This window comes from Nicotiana sylvestris, chromosome 3, assembly GCF_000393655.2.
Source record: "Nicotiana sylvestris chromosome 3, ASM39365v2, whole genome shotgun sequence".
Taxonomy (NCBI): domain Eukaryota; kingdom Viridiplantae; phylum Streptophyta; class Magnoliopsida; order Solanales; family Solanaceae; genus Nicotiana; species Nicotiana sylvestris.
In genome coordinates this window covers 121356102-121379206 of record NC_091059.1, presented here as the reverse complement: position 1 = coordinate 121379206, position 23105 = coordinate 121356102, and the positions used below count along the sequence as shown (strand labels likewise).

The 23105-nt window shown below is 38.2% G+C and overlaps 1 protein-coding gene across 1 annotated transcript; it reads right to left on the bottom strand.

Moving 5' to 3' along the window:
- On the bottom strand, positions 1 to 22230 carry LOC138887950 (uncharacterized). Its single transcript, XM_070169743.1, has 3 exons — positions 21714 to 22230; positions 1177 to 1307; positions 1 to 54 (listed from the first exon to the last, which is right to left on the bottom strand). Exons 1-3 carry the CDS (start codon positions 22228 to 22230, stop codon positions 1 to 3), a joined length of 702 nt encoding a protein of 233 aa, XP_070025844.1.
- Positions 22231 to 23105: the final 875 nt, after the last annotated feature.

Sequence of the window (23105 nt, the reverse complement as noted above, 5' to 3'; positions counted from 1 at the left end):
CTACAGCTGAAACATGGAAGAATTGTTTGAGAATGTGCTCTTGTCACAGTTAATCTACATGAATGCCAGAAACACCCATAAGACAAAAGTGGGCTTTGCCAGCAGGACATACTTAGCTTGAAAAAGCATACCACAACTATGGTTGTCTTGACCATTTTATCCTACACATATGAAAGGAACAAGCCGGACATCTACCCTATACCTTGAATAGAATAAGCAAATAAAATAACAAGACATGTAATGATAAAAGGTTATAATGTAATTAACAAGGAAAAAAATTCTGCTCCTAAATTATTCATATCATGTAATTAAGAACCAAAAAAGTTCTGGTCCCAGTTTATTTGATATCTTAAGCAAAGTACAAACATATAATATTACATAACAGAAACTATGTATGAACCAATAAATACAATAATGTTAAATGTATAAACAACTATTGGTACTGCAATAATATTTTCTTATTCCAGCGCTTGTCCGTCAACACAAGTCAACATAAGATTTGACCCTCTATGGCGATCATCGTTTGTCGAGGTGAAGTGGAGATGGAATTTCAGCAGCAAAAAGATGTTGATTATCACTCAAATTATCTATTTATAGTTCGATATCGTAGTGGTTTTGGCCGGTAAGGGCGTGACACACGCGTATCCTTGTAATATGATCCTTGTTACAATAAAATTTTCATCAGAAGTTTTGTCAAAATATAACACATTTCTGACAACTGCACCACATGGCTTTCAACTTCTCTAATGCTTGGTAGTTGTGAAGGCAGGCCTAATGAGAGATGATAATTTTAAGAATATCAAGAGGAAAATAAGTGACAAGAGTCTCCATACAAATGATTATGCCCATCCCCAATTGATTCCTTTTATCCCGCAAAGTCCCAGTTTGCATATACAACAAAATCGCAAATGACCAATAACATGAAGTTCTAGGTAATTTAAATCTCAAGAATTTTCATCTCCATAGTGAGCTGCAACCAAGGTTATAGTGTCTACCCCAACAGATTGCAGTATGAAAATACCGAAGTATCAGGTAATTTAGAAACGTTAATCAATTTATATAGTTGACAACTGTACGTAAACATGTTAAACATACACGCACAGTCTTTGCATTATATCCATTGTTTATTCCACTCTATAGAACAAGTATAAGTGGACATACCTAGAGAACACTCACATCCAAGTAACTAAGTTCAGGACATTCTGTTGCTATGGCTATTATTTCAGCATCCCCAATTTGGTGGGAGCCACTTACATTGAAATGATGCAGAGAACAACCTTCAGTAATAGCCCCAAGTGCTTCATTCCCTACATTGGTAATCAAGTAGAGATTAATGACTTATTTGAGCGAAAATATCAGTAAGCAGGTAGCTAAGTAGCGAGCACTTGATCAACAAAAAAGTTTAAACTATCTGCAGTGAAAGAATATACTGGTGAATATTAACGAAAGAGAAGTTGTGAAGGCAAGGACCAACTAAATATAATTATTTGTCGAACGTCGCAATATGGAACATTTTCAAGGGACTCAGCCAGGAAGGTGTTAAAAGAATATGAAAATTGTGCCTAGCAAACTTCATCTTCAATGGACAAGCAACCACTTGCAGCAGCAAAGGCAGCAATACAAACCTAATCATGTCCAAAAGGATAAATGCTTATTTCAAAGAGCATTCAAGGATAGATTTATATGACAATTGAAGAAGAAAGTAATGCAAGCAATGGAGAGGTTGTCCCCAATCTTATCAGCAGAACACTTGGTTAAGACACAAACTAAAACTAAGGTAACATTATTTGAAAAAGAAAAAGTCACATACTTATCACAAAACCAAAGGCTAAGATCTGTAAATTTTCTTACAATTCTCAGCAATAACTATAATTCTCTTATTTCCAATCTATCAAATGAGATGTGAAGACCGCTATTATCAAACAAAATAATTGAGTTCCAAAAGATATTGCACAAGCCAGATTTCACTAACAAAATATTTAGGGATAATTAACAACTGCTAGAAAAAAAATCGCTTTCCATCGGATACTAATAATGCACATGTCTCTACAGGAAACCCCATTCCACGGCTAAAGTGGTTCTCGGAAAAAATATAATAGAAAAGCTTGTCTAAAAGCTTGACCAGCTAATGGGTCAATTATAAGCATGAAAATATTTAAAAACATTATCAAGCAAACTAAAGAAAAGGATAGTTTTCAGATTTAACTCCAAAATCCAAATCAGATACTATTTTGAATTCATTAAGCAGTGATCTTACATGGTTTATAAAGTTAACCTTAGTTGTATAACTTTTACCTCAGTTGCAAATGAGCATTCGCGTCTTTCTGTTTTTATAATTATGTCCACCACAAGTAACCAAAATAGAAAATATTGATGCAAACTTAAATAATTCCGTAGCTGATTAGTAAATATGTTGGATTGATTTCAGACACGACGATAATATCTTTTGACTTTCAAAAATTAAGTTTAAAATGAATAAGTAAATGACCAAGCGTGATACAGAATTCCAAGTAACTTTAAGAAAATGTTGAAATAACAAGATATAAGCAACTGGGAAAATAAGTGTCACGACCCAAATTTCCCACCCTCGGGAGTCGTGATGACACCTACTAGTGAAAGCTATGCAAGCCAACCAACTGAACTATCTACCTTATTTCCATTTTTAATCCGATAACGGTTAAGAGCCAACAATTAGATAACAACAGAATTGAATAAGCGGAAGACTGCATTGTAGAGATTTAATAATACTACTAATACCAAACCATAACAAATCTACCCAAGACTGGTGTCACAACTTAACAAACTGTCTAGGAGTACTACAAATAAAGGTCTAAAAGAAATAAATACAATACTGTCTCTGGAAATACATGAAAGAAACAGGAATAGTAGATAGAAGGAGACGCGCCAAGGCCTGCGGACGCCTGCAGGACTACCTCGGATCTCCTGATGAACAAGAAAACAACAATCTCACTGCGGTCCGAAGTCTACAACACTGGGATCTGCACAAAAGAGTGCAGAGTATAGTATCAGCACAACCAACCCCATGTGCCGGTAAGTGCCTAGCCTAACCTCGGCGAAGTAGTGACGAGTCTAGGACCAGACTACCAAATAAACCTGTGCAATATAACGTACAAAAATAATAGGAAGCAGATAACAATGATGACAACAATGACCAACCAGTGATGTAAATAGCAGGCCACAAGAACACCATAAATGTTTCTCAACAAATAATAGATACAAGTGTAATCAATTCATCAAGTCCTTCAAATATAAATTTTCGCCTATAAATCCTTCAAGTAATAATCTCCAAGATAATATGCTTTCAATGAATATATATCGAATATATTTCCTTTAAATAAAATATCTTTCAAATAAGCATCTTTCGAATATAATTCTTTCGAGTAAATGTCACCTTGTGACGCCTCATTCACTTAACATAAAGTAGAGTACAACTTCCAACCCAATTAGGAAATCAACAAGAAAATATGAAGTTATTTTTAGAAATCATTTGATAAAGAAGATACCCTTTTCAATTAAAGTACAATATCGAATGAATCCTTCACCTTTAATACGAGAAATCAATAAATCAAAACATAGTAGAAATTCCTTTTTTTTGTAAAGTACAACCTCAAACGGTTTAAGGAAAATTTAGTTGAGAAATCAATTGAGTTAAAAAAAATGTAACAATTGTCGAAATTTGGAGTATTGAACATATAAAAAAAAGTAAAAAATAGAATATCAAGAGAATTATAAAGGAATCAAAATCCAATCACTCACAAGAATAAGGGAAACAAAAGCATATTTCACTTTCTTTTCACATCTTGTTGCAGGCGTGCAACCCGCTCCCATTTCATGTATCTCGTGGCAGGCGTGCCACCCGCTTCCATTTCATGTATCTCGTGGTAGGCGTACCACCCGCTCCCATTTCATTATGTCTTCTGGTAGGCGTACCACCCGCTCCCATTTTATTATATATCTTGTGGTAGGCGTACCACCCCCTCCCATTTCATTATATATCTTGTGGTAGGCGTACCACCCGCTCCCATTTCATTATATATCTTGTGGTAGGCGTACCACCCGCTCCCATTTCATTATATATCTTGTGGTAGGCGTACCACCCGCTCCCAGTTACAAGCCAACAATAATTACAAGGAATCCCGGCAAGGGAACAAGAGCAATATAAAAACTTTCCGGCAAGGGTACAATAATATTTCAACAACATCCCGGCAAGGGAACAATACTATCAAAACAAACATCCTAGCAAGGCAACAATAATATCAAACAAACATCCTGGCAAGGGAACAATGGTGATAATAACATATGAAGCGCAATAAACCACAATGGAGTCATAACAAATATAATACAAAACTCACGGACATGCTTGATACCAATGTATAGATACTCGTCACCATGCCTATACGTCGTACTCTACAATTAACATGTAGCAATTAAGACACAACTCCTAATCCTTCAAGCTAAGGTTAGACCAAACACTTACCTCGCTTTGCAACCAATTCAAAATTCCAACAAGCCTTTGCCTCGCGAATTCGTTCGAAGCTTCAAATCTGCTCATAATAATTCAATATACTCAATATAAAGCGTACGAATTAATTCCATATGGAAATACTAATTTTCAAACAAAATCCGAAATTTAACTCAAAATCGCTCGTGGGGCCCACGTCTCGAATTCCGACAAAACTTACAAAATCCGATAACCCATTCAACCACGAGTTCACCCATACAAATTTTATCAAATTCCGATAACAACTCAACCTCCAAATCTAAAATTTTCATTTTTGGAAGATTTTGCAAAAATCTTGATTTCTTCCATTTAAATCCGAATTAAACGATGAAAATAACCATAGATTTATGTAATATAAACACTTTCGAGTATAGGACACTTACTTGAGTTGAAATCGTGAAGAACACCTCAAAAATCGCCCAAAATCCGAGTTTGAAACTCAAAAAAATGAAAAAAAAAACGTGTTGTTCGTCCTTTAACTGCCCAGAATTTTCGGGGGCACTATTCATGTATTTTTACTGTTCACGGGTACTGTACACTGGATACTGTTCATTGGTACTGTTCACGGGGTACTATTTCTGCAAATTTTCTGCTATTTTCCCAAGTCCGAAATCACTCCGTGACACCTCCGAAACACTCCGGAGCCCTCGGGGCTCCTAACCAAATACATGCACTAACTCAACAACATCCTACAAACTTAACCGTGCGATCAAATCACCAAACTAACATCATATACCACGAATTAAGCTTTAAAATCCAAGAATTCTTTAAAATTTCATAAAACATCAAATTTTCCATTTTGAGTCTGAAACAAGTCAAACGACGTCCGTTTTCAACCAAACTTTACAGAAAGTGCTTAAACCATATATAAGACCTGTATTGGACACCGGAACCAAAATACGGGCCCAATACCATCACTTTCTAATCAAATTTCCTTTCCATTTTCCTTAAATATTTTCAGAAAACAATTTTACTCAAAAATTCATTTCTCGGGCCTGAGACCTCGGAATTCGATTCCGGGCATACGCCCAAGTCCCATATTTTCCTACGGACCTCCTAGGACCGTCAAATCTTGGATCCGGGTTCGTTTTCTCAAAATATTGACCGAAGTCAACTCAGTTGAGTTTTAAAACTCTAATTCATAATTTAATCCATTTTTCATACAAAAACCTTCCAGAATATTATACGGACTGCGCACGCAAGTTGAGAAATTATTGATAGCTCTTTTCAAGTTCTTAAAACACCGAGATAATTATTTAATTTAAAGATGACATTTTGGGTCATCACATTCTCCACCTCTAAAACAAACGTTCGCCCTCGAACGTATTAAGAATTATTCTCAAGTTACCAAATTGATGATTTTACTTTTACACAATTATTCGCGGTTGATCCCACATTATCGCATTCGACATAAGTCCGATAACACCATTTCAATTGAGATCATTTCCTTTATCCATATTCGTAAACTTCAAGACCAAATTTCTTACACTCCAATCATTTCTAGAAAGGTCCGATTTTTACGTCAACACACGATATTAGTCCCGACTGGCTATAACAACTCGTGCCTACGCACCCATCAAATACGGGGTATTACATTCTCCCCCACTTAGGGTCATTCGTCCTTAAATGAGAAGTAGAGTCCGTCTTCAAACACATAATGTAACTTATCTCTTTCTTTGCACATCTCAATATCCCAAATTTTTCTAACTCCCAAATTTTTCAGAAATTTCGGCAGAGTCTCCCCTGTAATTGGGCCTATCCACCTGTCAGAGTAACACCAAAACAACTCCTAACAACATGTCCACAACCCAACAACGCAACACAAAGTATATATCAATAACACTAATCTCCGCATTACAAGCACGACATTATCACAATGATATCTTGACATAAAACGCACCATATGTATGACCATAACCACATCTCTGGTCTTAATGGTTGCTCATAATAGATTACAACATCGCCAATTAACCTCATGTTAACAAAATTTTGTTTCAAACCTCCAGATTACTAACAACAAGGCATGGGGATCTTATAATTACTTACCCGAAGTAATCACAATTTAACACCACCTGGGCTCTCATCTTGTAGGCTAAAACTCAATAGTTACAATACAATTTTGGCAAATTATGCACAGAAATATTCATACAAGAATTTTCAAATAAGCCTAATAGGCATGACTCCCTACAAGTGCTACAACACAAATTTTAATTTCACAAAAGGAGAATTTAAACACATAAAATTTTTACCACCAGGACCTCGTCCTTATATAACATCCACCGCAGCTTGTAGCCCGATTTAAATATTTCATATCATATAAAAATGTGAGGATCTCATCCTCAACTCTGAATCACAAGTATTTTGCACATTGTGCCAACTAAAATTTTCCATTTCCTTTCTTCCTTCTTTCAAATTAATTTCGGTTAAACAAAATCACAACATACAATGATCCCTCTTACCGGTAGGGCATATAATTTACAATGGAAATCAATTATTTAGAAATTAAATCAAACTCATCGAATTAATTCACAAAAGTCACTTTTAGCCTCACAACTATTTTTAATGACCAACACATAATGATAGACATGGCTATCTCCATATAATCTCCCAGCAGAAGTATTCACATATGTAGGTTTAAGAATTATGAAGCTCACTCATAAGTGGAGTACAATAGGAGAACTTTCCTCGATACTCAAAACCGAATCAAGTTAAGGAAATTTTGAGTTTTTAATAATTCGAGACCGTACTTATAACGATACCGTCTGGTGTAGCAACCTCAGCCATACTATAGAAAACATATCAACGGACTGGGTCTCCACCTTTAGGAGTCTCACCTCCACCTCTAATATCCTGACCCCTACCTATGGTTGGTCATGTAAGTGGAGTAGTAACTGCAATGGGGCACGTAGCCTGAGTGCTTTGACGAAATATGTCTCTCCCAAGTCTAGGATAATTTTTCAAGATGTTCCTAGTATCTCCATTTTCATAACAGCCCGTTCGCAGTTCGGCTGCTCATACTAGGTCTGTACCGGATAACTTAAATAACCATTGCAAGAAATTTCATTCTACTGGTACATTAAAAGATGACTGCCCCACGCGAGTGTTGTGATTAACTTAAGCACTACGAGTATACTAAATATGTTTTCATGACCCCGTTAATACTGAAATGTAGAATTATTAAGGACGCGGAAATATCTCATGTTTCATCATCATCCCATTCAAATCTCATCTCTTGATCATATAAAAGTTTTGGAAAACCTTTCAATACTACATAAATACATCTCAGGCCAAAATCGGTACAACACATGACCCTGCAATTTGATCGTAGATAGTTGTCGCGACCCAAATCCCGGTCGTGATGGCGCCCAACATACTACTAGGCAAGCCCGACCATTATTCAACACTTAACCCAATTTATCAAAAATAGCGGAAAGAAATATCAATTAAGCAAGATTAAAGTACTGAAGATTTTAACAAAATACACAATATAATCTCACTAGGACCCGGTGTCACGAATCTGAGCCTCTAGAATACAGAATATCATCCTAATACACGGTATATCCAAAGTACGATAATGCGGAAATAAAGAGATAGGATAGGAGGGAGAAGATCAATGGCTGCGAACGCCGTGCAGCTACCTCGATACTCCCAGAGGCTGGATCTGCTGATCAACTGGATCTACTGAGCCTGAGACTGCCCTGGATCTGCACACAAGGTGCAGGGAGTAAAGTGAGTACTCCGACCCAGTGAGTAATAAAAGTAACTACAGTCCGAAGATAAGAAAATCCAGTAAATACACAAAGTAAGCTACAATCCGAATATACAGCAACATATGGAACTGAGCAGCTAAACACCAGTATAAATACAAATACATGAATGCAATGCAATGCATATGATGGTACATTCCAGTACCCACTGCGGCGTGCAGCCCGAGCCATCCATATTTATTTATCGTCGACGGCGCTCACTGGGGGTGTGTACAGACTCCGGAGGGGCTCCTACAGCCCAAGCGCAATATCTTGGTCAGTCATTGTTACCTGACCGGTCAGCCATTGTTACCTGACCAATTTATATCATACAGTGCCATTGTTACCACTGTTCAAGTATATCATCCAGTGTCATTGTTACCACTATTTCAAGTATATCACACAGTGTCATTGTTACCACTGTTTCAAGTATATCACACAGTGTCATTGTTACCACTGTTTCAAGTCACTTTATAATCAGTCCAGAAAATAATATAATAAGCCCCTTGGGCATTTACAAAACAGAAGTTCCCAGCCCGGAATACATTTAAAAATATCATTTAAGTTTTCAACACTTAGAATTATGGCTGAGTTTGCAAAACAGCATTTAAAACCTTGGACTGAAATTAAATGATATGCAAATCATGCTAAGCAGTAATATCAATCCTCGAAGGATTTTACAAATCGGCACAAGGCCCCAAACATGGCATCAAGCCCAGTAATATCAATGAAGTATGTGTATCAATCACCAGTATAGTATAAACATCACACGGGATGGACCAAGTCACAATCCCCAATAGTATCCGACCCCGCACTCGCCATGGAGTGCGTGTCACGCCTCAATATAGCATTACGATGTGAAATTCCGGGGTTTCAAACCCTCAAAACAACATTGACATCTATTACTCACCTCAAGATGGCCAAAAGTCTACTCCGCGATGCCCTTTCCTTTCGAATCGACCTCCTCGCGCATCAGATCTTGCCAAAACCACAAGGAATATATTACAATAGGCTAAGGGAATACAACCCAATCGAAAAGACTCGAAAAATATCGAAAATCACAAAATTTGAAAAACCCGAGCCCCGGGCCCACTTCTCGAAAAATTACGAAAGTAACATTACCAGATTCCTCGTCTCGCCACGAGTCCGTACATATAAGATTTACCAAAATCGGAGTTCATTTGACCCCTCAAATCACCAAATCTTATTTTCAAATCCCTAGGCCTAAATCCTCAATTTTTCTACAATTTTCATGCTCAAATCCATACATAATTGATGTACCTAACTCAAAATAGGTGGGGATAACTTACCTTCACATTGATGATGAAAATCCCCTCTTTAAGCTCCCCAAAAATCGTCCATACTTTGAAGAAATGAAGAAAAGTGAGCTAAATCCGTGTATAAAAGAATCTGCCTGTGCTTCGTCGAGTTGCACCTTGCACTTGTGCTATACAAGTTGTACATCCTATTAAAATTGTTCCTTGTCGGACACCTTCTGTTTAAACACACATAAACTCTTGTATAAATATCCAAATGACAAACGGTTTGAAGATTTAGAAACTAGACTCAAAGATCTTTAATTTGATAGTTTGTACACCATATAACTCTTTATATATCCCGAGATATGAGCTTCTAAAGTGCATCATAAATTCTGCCAAAATTGCTCCAGTAGCCCTTTTCGATCCATTGTAACTTTCTGAGATGATATCCAAATCGCGAATGGTTTAACTTTCCAAAAACTAGAATGTATGGGATACAACTTTCGTGTTTTGCGCTTTTTCTGATTTCTTATAGATTACAAGATAGGAGCTTCCAAACTGGACTACTCGCACCTAAAATTTTCTGGGCACAGCAGAATTTTCTGCAATTTTTCCTAAGTCCGAAATCACTCCGAGACACCTCCGAAATACTCCCGAGCCCTCGGGGCTCCAAACCAAATATGAACACTGACTCTAAAACATCACACGAACTTACTCGAGCGATCAAATCGCCAAAATAACATCAAAATCAATGATTTGAGCCTTAAATCCAAGAATTCTTTCAAATTTCATAAACTTTCAAATTTTCCAATTTAAGGCCGAAACCCGTCAAACAACGTCCGTTTGTAACCAAACTTTACAGGAAGCGCTTAACCAACATATATGACCTGTACCGGGCGTCGGAACCAAAATACGAGCCCGATACCATTACTTTCTGATCAAATTTCATTTTCATTTTCCTTAAACATTTTCAGAAAACAATTTCACGAAAAAATTCATTTCTCGGGCCTGGGACCTCGGAATTCGATTCCGGAAACACGTTCAACTCCCATATTTTTCTATGGACCTTTCGAGACAGAAAAATCACGGGTTCGGGTCCGTTTACCAAAAATGCTGACCAAAGTCAACTTTAACAATATTAAATATCAAAACTTTTCAAATTTTTCCCATAATTCATATATTTCAACACAAAGATATTCCGGACACACTCCTAAGTCCCAAATAACCTAACGAAGCTATCCAAACCATAAAATTTGCATTTCGAATCCGATATCAAAATTTCCACTTCCGGCCAAATTTTCTCAAAAACCTTCAATTTTCCATCTTTAGCCGAACGGCTCCAAAATGACCTACGGACCTCCGAATTCACTTCCGATCGCGCTCCCAAATCCAGAATCACCATACGGAGCTACTCCCAGTCTCGGAATCCCAAACGGACATCAATAACACTGAAATGCATTTTAAACCAAACTGATGCAATTTCTTCTAAAATGCTATCTTCCACAATAGGCGCCAAAACGCTCCCGGGTTATCCAAAACCCGATCCGGGCATACGCCCAAGTCCGAAATCATCATACGAACCTTGCTGGAACCTTCGGATCCCAATTCCGAGGTCGTTTACTCAAAATTCCAATCCTAGTTCATTTCTTCAATTTTAAGCTTTCAAAATGAGAATTTCCATTTAGATTTGACTCCAAACTTCCTGAATTTTAATTCTGACCATACACACAAGTCAATATACCTGAGATGAAGCCGCTCATGGCCTCAAACTGCTGAATGACGCGCCGGAGCTCAAAACGACCGGTCGGGTCGTTACAATCTCCCCCACTTAAACATACGTTCGTCCTCGAACGTGCTGAGAACTACACTGAAGTAGTCTGAAATCACTTGTTTAACACATCATGCACCTTCCCATGCTACCACTACTCCGTTGAGCACATTAGCTCGATAATTCTGTAGATATACTTATTTATTCAAGCAAATAAGCCATTAGGCCCAATTCCAACATCCTGAATTTCCCTGCCAAGCCTGTTTCCATCATACGACCACCATATCAATCTCCACACGCTGTACCCAAACATGACTGCATAACTTTGCTGAATTCACACTTTGCATCACTTTACTCATAGAACCACAATAACATTCTTTAAACATAATAGTCGAAATTCCACGAATCTGATGCTCCCATTGCATCTCATGATCTACACAAGTCTTGCTCTAGTTTTTTTTTCAACAGCGATACGACTGAAGAGATGTGCCGAAATTCACAACCAACTGCTGAATCAACAATTCATTGGATCTACACTCCTGACAAGTTCCATTACCTTGTCCCAAACCAAAGAATGATCTTTGCTCTATAATATACTTCATATAATCAGTTTGCACTGACCCCAAATCTAGTAACCTCGTCTCACCCAGTACGAACTGCTCAGGCAATAAGCCACCTCAGACATAATCAAAAATCCCACAAGACGCCACAATGTGCCAGTATGCTATCAATTCGAACGCGATACAAAAGGAAGGCGAACTCTAGAAGGAACTACTCAACTCGCACACTAACATAGACTTCCTCAGAAAACAGGGAAACAGAACACACAAAAGCAAATATGGGCACTGAACTGAACATCACACTGTTGCGGCATGCAACCCGATCCAAACAACATACCCATGGCGGTGTGCCACCCGATCCACATATAGAACTCACATAAGGAGATATACGTCGAGCTGAATAGCTCATCACATCAAAATACCGAATATCGGTCATAAACACACTAAGGTGCATAATATCATTCCCAAGGAAACATATAGCGCTATAGGCTACAAACTCAAGCACAACTGAGGTGCGATACATGATCTAAGTCTCATCCTGCTCATATAACATCACCGCTGAGCGGAACCTCAACACATAAGGAATTTACCAAGCCGTCTCACAACTCATACGGTGCAATATATCTTTACATGAATTAACTGACCACGAAATAAGACTGCGACTATCCTTCCATAAAGAGCGCATTGCTGAAATAAACACAACTGGCCTGACGTAAGGCTCACTTCCACATTTAAATCTATCCACCGACCTCAAGTCGATCCTGATCGTGCCAAGCTAGGCCAATAATCTTTCAGATGTCCATAACCCAATAAACAGAGTGCCCTCCAGGCATAAATTCTCAAATGGATGATATTACCATAATCCTCATACTTGGTTTAAATTTCTAATTAATCAAGTGACTACATGTCACACTTATACAATATTCATGTGGGACAAGCTCCCACCATCTTCTGAAATAATTAACGGGTCTGCACATCCAAACCACCGGCTGCACTAACACTGAAAAGCGATCAAGAATCCCTAACCAGGATGCAAAGCCTTTCTCACAGAACACCGACCTCAGGTGATACTGACATCAATACCCATCTTACTCAAAACACTGAAACTCATATACTGCTCATCCGAGATCATGACATCACAGTCATTGACCAAACTGCAACCTTGGTCCTTACTTCAAATTCCATACCACTCACTGCACCTCACGTGCCAATATACGATAGACGCGATTTCCATCACAACTCTGGAACCGCCGATAGGCTAATACTTCATCACATAAGACTTTCCATTTAACTCACTTCAGGAGAACTATAGCAGCATACAGGCGAATCCTCATAATCGTCGAATATGCCAATCTCTAAGTAGTTGTCCAAGCCACCATAACACTTTCTGGGATCCGCCTACTCATAATAGGCCCTAACAAAAGAATGCTTCAGAATAACATCAATCACTGTGGCCGACAAGCCTCACATGCATAACTCGATCACGCTGAACGAACCGATCACTGACACCAGTATACCAACTCAACTATGGCTAATCAATCTACTTCCTTCCAATTTATCCTTGATTGCCTTAGAAATAATAATATCTCCCTTTAACACCTAACTTATTTCAACCAAACTCACCCCGAGTGACCTTAAATCACGAGACCATGCTGTCTCAAATACCATGACCATTTCATGTCTCTCAAATGCTACACCGCAAGTCAAAACATCATAGAACATTCTGTGCCTTTCTTCATAAGCTGCTTCAAAAGCTTGACTCTTAACCGTACTTATAGACTCAAAATCATTAGGCACCACACTTTACCTCTTGAATTAACTAGGACCGCTATTGAGAGCCACCCAGCTCTGACTTGGCCCCGAATGCAACCAACTCTACTGAATTTTATAACATATGAATACCCTCTCGATAAAGCACCTAGAGGGATCACTTCCCTCGAAGCCTGCACCTATACGAGGCATAAATCATGAATCTTCCCTCAAGTCTGAACATGAGCCAATAAGGCTAACCATAGCATGCATCCAACAATTCATTTACTCAAATTACCACTCATGGTCCTTTTCCGTAGCTGCAATAACCCACCAATACGCCAATAACCAGAATTCACGCAGGTAATAAACCGTGCAATTAGCTAATCAACAACAAGCTCCCCAACTTGGCTCGAAGCCATAGATCACAACACATATACTCTATTGTTGTCGTAATATCATGGTGAGATTAAACTCACTCCATCATAAGCTCATGGAAACACGAATCATCTGGAATTTTAACTCTTCTGCAATTCTTGCATTTACTCACACAACAGTTAAGCCCACTCTCTAGGCGACCAATTTTTTTTTTTTTTAAGTCCTAAATTTTTCAAATATTTCGGCAGAGCCTCCTTTGTAATTGGTCCTATCCACCTGCCAGAGAATCACCAAAACCATCCTAACAACACATCCACAACTTGAAAAAGCATCACAATGCATATCAATTACATAAATCTAAATTGATACATGGACATGCGTTGCACCTATTTGAATCATAAAACATAGAAAATACCCTTCAACCCTCCATTATTGGGCCATTCAACCAAGTAGGAACATATTCTTCCTTTAATATTTTCGACCTTCAAGGTGGTCTCCTTGACTCAACGATTTTGTCATAATACATTTACGGAAGCGATCTCAGCTCCCAGACTTATCTAACTAGGAGACATGAAAAATATTCTTCACGCACCCATAACTCGGGCTACTCAACAAATCACAATAAGAAACGAATCACTTAACAGTTCATCTACTATCCAGTAGGCTTCTTTGCCACTACCAAGTCGTACAAATACACCTCGCAACACTAACATACTCATCACGTGGATATCCAACCGCCATTCCGGCTAACAAGGACAATAATGAACATATGAGTTCAAAACACTTGCTCACAAAATCAGCACCTCGGTGCTCAAGCCATTGGCAAAGATTTGGCCTCAAGTCCTCCAGACTGGTCTAACTTCAAACTCACAGAGATTACACCTCGCCCCTCGATTGGGGAATCAAAAGCCGTCGAGACACATCTGATACTGAGCGCCCGTTGGTGCATACGATCACGCAGAAGGAATTTCAAAAGTTTCTTTTCAAGCTGAATCAAGGGCGCACGATAAGAATTCAAGAATGTGAAGTTTTCCTAAAGGTTCGGCAGCCTCTCGAGGATAAGTACAGATGTCTCCGTACCGATCCGCGAGACTCTACTAAACTGGCTCATGACTCGCGAGACCAAGTAACCTAGGCTCTGATACCAACTTGTCGCGACCCAAATCACGGTCGTGATGGCGCCCAACACACTACTAGGCAAGCCCGACCATTATTCAACACTTAACCCAATTTATCAAAAATAGCGGAAAGAAATATCAATTAAGCAAGATTAAAGTACTGAAGATTTTAACAAAATACACAATATAATCTCACTAGGACCCGGTGTCACGAATCTGAGCCTCTAGAATACAGAATATCATCCTAATACACGGTATATCCAAAGTCCGATAATGCGGAAATAAAGAGATAGGATAGGAGGGAGAAGATCAATGGCTGCGAACGCCGTGCAGCTACCTCGATACTCCCAGAGGCTGGATCTGCTGATCAACTGGATCTACTGAGCCTGAGACTGCCCTGGATCTGCACACAAGGTGCAGGGAGTAAAGTGAGTACTCCGACCCAGTGAGTAATAAAAGTAACTACAGTCCGAAGATAAGAAAATCCAGTAAATACACAAAGTAAGCTACAATCCGAATATACAGCAACATATGGAACTGAGCAGCTAAACACCAGTATAAATACAAATACATGAATGCAATGCAATGCATATGATGGTACATTCCAGTACCCACTGCGGCGTGCAGCCCGAGCCATCCATATTTATTTATCGTCGACGACGCTCACTGGGGGTGTGTACAGACTCCGGAGGGGCTCCTACAGCCCAAGCGCAATATCTTGGTCAGTCATTGTTACCTGACCGGTCAGCCATTGTTACCTGACCAATTTATATCATACAGTGCCATTGTTACCACTGTTCAAGTATATCATCCAGTGTCATTGTTACCACTGTTTCAAGTATATCACACAGTGTCATTGTTACCACTGTTTCAAGTATATCACACAGTGTCATTGTTACCACTGTTTCAAGTATATCACACAGTGTCATTGTTACCACTGTTTCAAGTCACTTTATAATCAGTCCAGAAAATAATATAATAAGCCCCTTGGGCATTTACAAAACAGAAGTTCCCAGCCCGGAATACATTTAAAAATATCATTTAAGTTTTCAACACTTAGAATTATGGCTGAGTTTGCAAAACAGCATTTAAAACCTTGGACTGAAATTAAATGATATGCAAATCATGCTAAGCAGTAATATCAATCCTCGAAGGATTTTACAAATCGGCACAAGGCCCCAAACATGGCATCAAGCCCAGTAATATCAATGAAGTATGTGTATCAATCACCAGTATAGTATAAACATCACACGGGATGGACCAAGTCACAATCCCCAATAGTATCCGACCCCGCACTCGCCATGGAGTGCGTGTCACGCCTCAATATAGCGTTACGATGTGAAATTCCGGGGTTTCAAACCCTCAGAACAACATTGACATCTATTACTCACCTCAAGATGGCCAAAAGTCTACTCCGCGATGCCCTTTCCTTTCGAATCGACCTCCTCGCGCGTCGAATCTTGCCAAAAACACAAGGAATATATTACAATAGGCTAAGGGAATACAACCCAATCGAAAAGACTCGAAAAATATCGAAAATCACGAAATTTGCAAAACCCGAGCCCTGGGCCCACTTCTCAAAAAATTACGAAAGTCACATCACCGGATTCCTCGTCTTGCCATGAGTCCGTACATATAAAATTTACCAAAATCGGAGTTCATTTGACCCCTCAAATCACCAAATCTTATTTTCAAATCCCTAGGCCTAAATCCTCAATTTTTCTACAATTTTCATGCTCAAATCCATACATAATTGATGTACTTAACTCAAAATAGGTGGGGATAACTTACCTTCACATTGATGATGAAAATCCCCTCTTGAAGCTCCCCAAAAATCGTCCATACTTTGAAGAAATGAAGAAAAGTGAGCTAAATCCGTGTATAAAAGAATCTGCCTGTGCTTCGTCGAGTTGTACCTTGCACTTGTGCTATACAAGTTGTACATCCTATTAAAATTGTTCCTTGTCGGACACCTTCTGTTTAAACACCCATAACGTCTTGTATAAATATCAAAATGACAAACGGTTTGAAGATTTAGAAACTATACTCAAAGATCTTTAATTTAATAGGTTGTACACCATATAACTCTTTATATATCCCGAGATATGAGCTTCTAAAGTGCATCGTAAATTCTGCCAAAATTGCTCCAGCAGCCCTTTTCGATCCATCGTAACTTTCCGAAATGATATCCAAATCGCGAATGGTTTAAATTTCTGAAAACTAGAACGTATGGGCTACAACTTACGTGTTTTGCACTTTTTCTGATTTCTTATAGATTACAAGATAGGAGCTTCCAAACTGGACTACTCGCACCTAAAATTTTCTGAGCACAGCAGAATTTTCTGCAATTTTTCCTAAGTCCGAAATCACTCCGAGACACCTCCGAAATACTCCCGAGCCCTCGGGGCTCCAAACCAAATATGAACACTGACTCTAAAACATCACACGAACTTACTCGAGCGATCAAATCGCCAAAATAACATCAAAATCAATGATTTGAGCCTTAAATCCAAGAATTCTTTCAAATTTCATAAACTTTCAAATTTTCCAATTTAAGGCCGAAACCCGTCAAACAACGTCCGTTTGTAACCAAACTTTACAGGAAGCGCTTAACCAACATATATGACCTGTACCGGGCGTCGGAACCAAAATACGAGCCCGATACCATTACTTTCTGATCAAATTTCATTTTCATTTTCCTTAAACATTTTCAGAAAACAATTTCACGAAAAAATTCATTTCTCGGGCCTGGGACCTCGGAATTCGATTCCGGAAACACGTTCAACTCCCATATTTTTCTATGGACCTTTCGAGACAGAAAAATCACGGGCCCGGGTCCGTTTACCAAAAATGTTGACCAAAGTCAACTTTAACAATATTAAATATCAAAATTTTTCAAATTTTTCCCATAATTCATATATTTCAACACAAAGATATTCCGGACACACTCCTAAGTCCCAAATAACCTAACGAAGCTATCCAAACCATAAAATTCGCATTTCGAATCCGATATCAAAATTTCCACTTCCGGCCAAATTTTCTCAAAAACCTTCAATTTTCCATCTTTAGCCGAACGACTCCAAAATGACCTACGGACCTCCGAATTCACTTCTGATCGCGCTCCCAAATCCAGAATCACCATACGGAGCTACTCCCAGTCTCGGAATCCCAAACGGACATCAATAACACTGAAATGCATTTTAAACCAAACTGATGCAATTTCTTCTAAAATGCTATCTTCCACAATAGGCGCCAAAACGCTCCCGGGTTATCCAAAACCCGATCCGGGCATACACCCAAGTTTGAAATCATCATACGAACCTACTAGAATCTTCGGATCCCAATTTCGAGGTCGTTTACTCAAAATTCCAATCCTAGTTCATTTCTTCAATTTTAAGCTTTCAAAAATGAGAATTTCCATTTAGATTTGACTCCAAACTTCCTGAATTTTAATTCTGACCATACACACAAGTCAATATACCCGAGATGAAGCTGCTCATGGCCTCAAACTGCTGAATGACGCGCCGGAGCTCAAAACGACCGGTCGGGTCGTTACAATCTCCCCCAACTCCCCTCACTTAGCACGAAGCCATATGTCACAACATCCGATAATCCACAATATTTGACCTTCACAACTCAAATAAATCAACCAGATGTCAAGGTACGTTGAACCCCAACATGATTCATTAGGTGATCTTTTGATACATCTACATCTTCCGTCAGAACCACAACTGGTCTAGTAAATACATTATCTTTCCACTACCCCTACTTGTCATCTCCAACACAGCAAAATCAACCCCATCACTTTCGACTATCTTCACGTTCTGCAATACTTCATAGCAACGGTCAAGAAAATCTCGCGGGTCCTCAAAAGATGCACCGCTGAAAGTGGTAGCGAAAAGCTTGGTGAGACTTATCCAGCCTCTGCAAAGTCTTCGAAGACGTAATTGATATATCATCGGTCTGTGACATTGTTTGGTTGAAAAAGCGGCACGTGACCTCGCCATTTATTAAAGGACACAAGTAGAGGTTTCAATTTAGCAATGAGAGAACAAAATTGCACGGCAGAGAAGAATGGGAGTGAAACTTTTCCTAACTCTGTAGCCTCTAGGGGATAAATACAGACGTCTCCGTACCGATCCATCAGACTCTACAAAGTTTGTCTATGAATTGTGAGACCTATGTAACCTAGAGCTCTGATACCAACTTGTCACGACCCGAATTTCCCACCCTCGGGAGTCGTGATGACACCTACTAGTGAAATCTACACAAGCCAACCAACTGAACTATCTACCTTATTTCAATTTTTAATCCGATAATGGTTAAAAGCCAACAATTAGATAACAACAGAATTGAATAAGCGGAAGACTGCATTATAGAGATTTAATAATACTGCTAATACCAAACCATAACAAATCTACCCAAGACTGGTGTCACAACTTCACAGACTGTCTAGGAGTACTACAAATAAAGGTCTGAAAGAAATAAATACAATACTGTCTCTGGAAATACATGAAAGAAACAGGAATAGTAGATAGAAGGAGACGCGCCAAGGCCTGCGGACGCCTGCAGGACTACCTCGGATCGCCTGATGAACAAGAAAATAGCAATCTCACTGTGGTCCGAAGTCTACAACACTGGGATCTGCACAAAAGAGTGCAGAGTGTAGTATCAGCACAACCGACCCCATGTGGCGGTAAGTGCCTAGCCTAACCTCGGCGAAGTAGTGACGAGTCTAGGACCAGACTACCAAATAAACCTGTGCAATATAGCGTACAAAAATAATAGGAAGCAGATAACAATGATGGCAACAATGACCAACCAGTGATGTAAATAGCAGGCCACAAGAACACCATAAATGTTTCTCAACAAATAATAGATACAAGTGCAATCAATTCATCAAGTCCTTCAAATATAAATCTTTCGCCTATAAATCCTTCAAGTAATAATCTCCAAGATAATATGCTTTTCAATGCCGATAACAACTCAACCTCCAAATCTAAAATTTTCATTTTTGGAAGATTTTGCAAAAATCTTGATTTCTTCCATTTAAATCCGAATTAAACGATGAAAATAACCATGGATTTATGTAATATAAACACTTTCGAGTATAGGACACTTACTTGAGTTGAAATCGTGAAGAACACCTCAAAAATCGCCCAAAATCCGAGTTTGAAACTCAAAAAAATGAAAAAGAAACGTGTTGTTCGTCCTTTAACTGCCCAGAATTTTTGGGGGCACTATTCATGTGTTTTTACTATTCACGGGGTACTGTACACTGGGTACTGTTCATTGGTACTGTTCACGGGGTACTATTTCTGCAAATTTTCTGCTATTTTCCCAAGTCCGAAATCACTCCGAGACACCTCCGAAACACTCCCGAGCCCTCGGGGCTCCTAACCAAACACATGCACTAACTCAACAACATCCTACAAACTTAACCGTGCGATCAAATCGCCAAACTAACATCATATACCACGAATTAAGCTTTAAAATTCAAGAATTCTTTCAAATTTCATAAAACATCAAATTTTCCATTTTGAGTCCTAAACAAGTCAAACGACGTCCGTTTTCAACCAAACTTTACAGAAAGTGCTTAAACCATATATAAGACCTGTATTGGACATCGGAACCAAAATACGGTTCCGATACCATCACTTTCTAATCAAATTTCATTTCCATTTTCCTTAAATATTTTCAGAAAACAATTTTACTCAAAAATTCATTTCTCGGGCCTGAGACCTCGGAATTCGATTCCGGGCATACGCCCAAGTCCCTATTTTCCTACAGACCTCCTGGGACCGTCAAATCTTGGATCCGAGTTCGTTTGCTCAAAATATTGACCGAAGTCAACTCAGTTGAGTTTTAAAGCTCTAATTCATAATTTAATCCATTTTTCATACAAAAACCTTCCAGAAAATTATACGGACTGCGCACGTAAGTTCAGAAATTATTGATAGCTCTTTTTAAGTTCTTAAAAACTGAGATAATTATTTAATTTAAAGATGACATTTTGGGTCATCACAATAAGTAGATGATCAATTATATTTGATCAAATAAGATCTTATAAGAATTAATATTAAACTATGATGGTGAACTATTACTGACCTTGTTTTGTAGGTCGAGGTAAGCAAAGGTCCAGTGACAACCTTATCGCCTAATCGGGGAAAAAAGCAGATATGAGTACCGATAAGCATTTAAAAAGTAAAATAAAGTGTACGTGAGTAGAAAGACAGAATAAAACAAAAAAATTATTCTATTTTAGGATAACAAGAAGACTTACAAGGATGCTCTTTGGATAATTTCATCGTAAAAAATATTATATGTAAAAGGATCATCACGGTTGGCTAGTGTGGACGACCGGACCAGCACTTTGACGCAATTTGAACTCTTTGCTCTCGATAAGGCGACATAAAGTTGACCGTGGGAAAAACAGGTTCTCGCAAATATATTCCAACGAAATCCAGAGTCTGACCTTGCGCCTTATTTATAGTCATAGCGTAGCATAATCTTACTGGGAACTGTGTTCTTTTAAATTAAACTGGTAATCTTTCATCTTGCGACGATAATAATGGTATTCTTGGGATAAATACGTGTTTATTTTTAAAATCACCTGTCACGATATTAGCACTAATAACATGTGTCTTAATATCGCAGCATATCAATCGTGTACCATTGCATAAACATTCATATGGATTCAAGTTACGCAACAATATAATGGGACAGTTCTCCTTTAAAGTTAATTTATAAGGAGGTAAACCAGCAGGATTCAAAGTGTGTAATAGGTCTTCAAATTGACTTTGATCATTAGGTTCAACTGTTTCGTCAATAGCAACAAATGTAGTTGGTTTTTCTGGAAATTTTGCTATTAGAATATCATTGATTTCATTCACAAAATCATTCTTTGTCGTTAGGATAACGTGAGAATCTGTCGAACAAGAATTAGAGGAGCATGCTTGTGCATTTGAGAATGTCATAGTGAATAAGTGATCTAGAGATTCTTTTTCAGTTGTAAAAGGAATAACTAAAGAATCTGGAAGTTCAATTTTGTTATTAGAGTTTACCCTTTCTTGCCTATTTTCAATTCTCATCAAGTAATCACAAAAAACAGGATCTGTTTTTGTCCTCATATTCTCAGATAGTTGCAATTTTTCAAGTTCGTCCCAAATGGTAGAATATAGTAAACATTCATTAATAAAATATTCTTTTTTCCCGTTTCAAACAACTGGAAGAGTTTGTCTAAAGTCACCTCCAAAAATGATGACTTTTCCCCCAAATAGCATATTTGTATTCATAAGATCTTTTAAGAGCAAGTCAAATACATCAAGCATTCTTTTTTTAGCCATAGACACTTCATCCCATACAATTAATTTTGCATCACGAATCAGACCTGTAGTTGAGCTTTGTTTGCTAATATTACAGCTGAAATTTTCATCAATGTATATAGGTATTTTAAAATGTGAATGTGCAGTTCACCCACCTGGAAGAATTGAAGCAGCAACACCAGAAGTAGTTGCTAGAGCTATATATCCTTTACTACGTACGGTCGCTAATAAGGCACGATATAAGAAAGTTTTTCCAGTTCCTCATGGACCATCAATAAAAAAAGCTCCTGGTTTCTTGGAAAATATTCGGTCAATAATCACATTGTATGCTTGCAATTATTTTGCGTTCAATTTTTTGTGTAACAGTATATCCTCTTCACTAACCGTGATGGTTCTTTCAAAGAATACCTCCTTTGCTTCTTTTTCCAATATAGATGCTCGAACTGTTTCTGGGATAAGCTCGTATTCGTTTACATTATGACCCATAAAGTGTAAAATATCATTAATATGATTTAAAACTTGATATTGAATATCTTTCGTTCCAACATTATGTAACACTCTGAAATCTTCAGACATTGATTCTTCAAATTATTTCCATATTTCTTTTGGATTGACTGGATTACAATACACTAATAATGTAGCAAATAAATGTCTTAAACTATATGGCATTTGGTAACCTG